Source organism: Entamoeba nuttalli, assembly GCF_000257125.1.
Source record: "Entamoeba nuttalli P19 unplaced genomic scaffold asmbl_2367, whole genome shotgun sequence".
Lineage (NCBI taxonomy): Eukaryota > Evosea > Mastigamoebida > Endamoebidae > Entamoeba > Entamoeba nuttalli.
The window spans coordinates 380-3,321 of record NW_008575266.1 but is presented as its reverse complement, the minus strand read 5'-3'; the positions used below and the strand labels follow the sequence as shown (position 1 = coordinate 3,321).

The window sequence follows — 2,942 nt, the reverse complement described above, 5'->3', positions numbered from 1 at the left end:
GCAGCAGCTACAACTGTTGATACCTACTAATAGATTACATGGTTTCATTCTTTTCTGGTTTTTAACTAGAATATATTTTGTGAAGAATCAAATAATCATAGTTTTAAAATAAATACGTTTTATATAACATAATTTGTATTTTTTGAAAGAAAATAAAGAATCAAATAATCAACGGAAGATGAAGAGTAATTGACTAAGATTTTTGAGTGGGAAAAGAAGGAAAAGTCTAATTTGTTCTAAGGGAATTTTCTTTTTCGATTTCTTCTTTAATGTCCAAAAAGAAAGAAAAGATAAAAACTAGAACTGAACCAGTTCGTACATGTCAACAGAGAAGGTAGTATTATCAAATACTAGACGAGATGCAATCTTCAAGCAACTAAAAAGCAAAAATGGAAATAACGTTTGTTTCCTTTTTTCTTTCGTTTCAAATGTGTCATAACAATAAAAGTAAAACTCTTCTTCAAACTTAAAATTCAAAAAAACAAATGAATAACATCTGAGTAGTATTGTTTTGAATGTGGAACTCCAAATCCTTCTTGGGCATCTGTTCCTTATGGAATTTTCATTTGTATTCAATGTAGTGGTAAGCATCGTGGACTTGGTGTTCATCTTTCATTTGTACGTTCAATTGATATGGATATATGGACAGACAAACAAATGAGCAATATGATTAATGGAGGAAATGATAAATTCAGGGCATACTTAAAGGCATGTAAAGTAAACATGAACGCACCATGGAATATGAGATATGCTTTGCCACAATGTGAACGATATAAACAAATGTTAAAAGACATTGCTGATGGAAAAGCCTCTCCAAATTCAATTCAAGTCACTAAAACCGCACCAACAAGTCCACCAACAACATCTTCACCAATTCAATCAAAACCTACTGTAATTCTTTCTGCACCAACAAAACCAGTTGTTACAAAAGTAAAGAAAAGTGCTCATCTTGCTGAAAAGAAAGGAAGTAGCACTTCTACAGGTGAGGCTAAAAAAGTTAAGATAGTTGAAAAAGCAAAAACTCCAAATACAACAACAATCTCAGATGATGAATGGGCAAATGCTGCTTTGTCAATCAATTCTAGTACAAGTTCACCATTTCTTAAACCAAAGAAAAATCCAGTTGAAGAAGATGAAGACGAATGGGATACTTGGCAGTCACGACAACAAAAAGCTAAAACACCAACTCTTGCTACTGACAATTAAAGATGTGTAAGTGTAATTTGTTGATTCTTTTGAATAAAGAACAAACAATAAACAAGTACTTTTATTAATAATTTCATTTACTATAATAAATAGTAAAGATAAAAAAAGAAAAAAAGAGAAACTAAAAAAAAACAAATGAGACTTATTTTCATTGTATTTATCAGCATTTGTCTTGCAAATAAAACACTTGTTATTTTGGAGAGGAATGAAGACCAACAAAAATTTAGCCAATTTATTGAATTATTAAAGAAGAATGGAGATGAAGTTGATATAATAAATAAAATGACATTGTTTCAATTATTTGAAAATGGAGAGAAAAAATACTCAAATGTTATATTATTAACACCTCATTATACATTTAAGAAAGTTTCAGTCAAAGAATTTATTCAATTTATTGATAATGGAGGAAATATGGTTATTACTTTAGGAAAGAAATACGAAGATGGATATAAACAGCTTCTTTATTCATTAGATATGGAAGTAGATTCTAATGGTAGTAATGTTGTTGATGAGAAGCACACTGTTAAAATTGGAGAATTTGAAATGATTTTCTCTAACAATGTTCATAACAATCAAAATATCTTTAATCAACGCATTCAAAACATTTTGTTTAGTGGAATTGGGTTATATCTTCCACCATCTCCATTTACATCATCTCTTCTTAAAGCACAAGATTCTGCTTCAACATCACTCTTTCCAAATGTTTCATTTGCACAAGAAACAAATATCACATTAGTAGCTTCACTTCAAGCAAGAAATAATGCACGTATTATTGTTTCTGGTTCTTCATTATTGTTTAGTAATATAGCATTTGATTCAGTTATTGAACATCCATCATTGAATCTTATTAAATCAGACAACAAAAAGTTTACAGAAAATATTATTGATTGGGTATTACAACGACGTTGTGTTATTAGAATGAAAAATATTCATTGGGAAAAAATTAATGGAGTAAAAGAAGTTGATTACGACCATCAATTAGTTATTAATGATACTATTAAAGTTAATGTAGAATTAGAACAATTGGACCAAGGAAATTATGTACCATTTAATGTAGATGATTTACAAATAGAATTTAAGTTACTTGACCCTGTCATTGTCAAAAATTTCAAAAGAATAGATAATGGAAAGTATGAGGTTATTGTACAAACTCCTGATAAATTTGGTGTATATACTATGATCATTAATTATAGAAGACCATTCTTATCTTACTTAGAATATAAAGAAACTATTCCTTTAAGAACTTTTAGATTGACTCAAGTTGATAGATTCTTAACTGGTGCATATCCATTCTATGCTGCTTGTGCATCTATGGCTATCGGATTTATTGTATTCTCTTTCATCTATTTGAACCAAATAGAAAAGAAGGAAATAAAACAAGACTAAATTAATTTTTATTTTCTTTTCAATTAATTTGTTTTGAGATAGATAAATGGTATTGAGAGTCTTTAATAATAGCATTTTTATTAAATGGTACAACAGAATAAATAACACCATAAAAAGTATAACAAGACCATTAGATAATAAAATATCATCTATATAATATTCATACATTAAATTTCTTTGTGTATTATATTATAGTGTGTATTTAATATTTGAGTCTGAGACTTACTTCTATAAGAATTGAAAATTATATAGATTCTGCAAATAACTAAAAACATCATTGTTTTATATTTGATTCTATGAAAATAAGACTAAAACGTTATTTACTCTTTATATTTGTTTAACTTTTGATA

At 27.9% G+C, this 2,942-nt stretch overlaps 2 protein-coding genes across 2 annotated transcripts; both read left to right on the top strand.

Annotated features, from left to right (window-relative positions):
- Window positions 1-319: 319 nt before the first annotated feature.
- On the top strand, window positions 320-1,206 carry ENU1_021070 (ARF GTPase activating protein, putative; the record flags this gene model as incomplete). Its single annotated transcript, XM_008856997.1, has 2 exons — window positions 320-400; window positions 505-1,206. 2 exons carry the CDS (start codon window positions 320-322, stop codon window positions 1,204-1,206), a joined length of 783 nt encoding a protein of 260 aa, XP_008855219.1.
- Window positions 1,207-1,341: 135 nt separating this feature from the next.
- On the top strand, window positions 1,342-2,592 carry ENU1_021060 (dolichyl-diphosphooligosaccharide-protein glycotransferase, putative; the record flags this gene model as incomplete). Its single annotated transcript, XM_008856996.1, has 1 exon — window positions 1,342-2,592. One exon carries the CDS (start codon window positions 1,342-1,344, stop codon window positions 2,590-2,592), a length of 1,251 nt encoding a protein of 416 aa, XP_008855218.1.
- Between the last annotated feature and the right edge of the window lie 350 nt (window positions 2,593-2,942).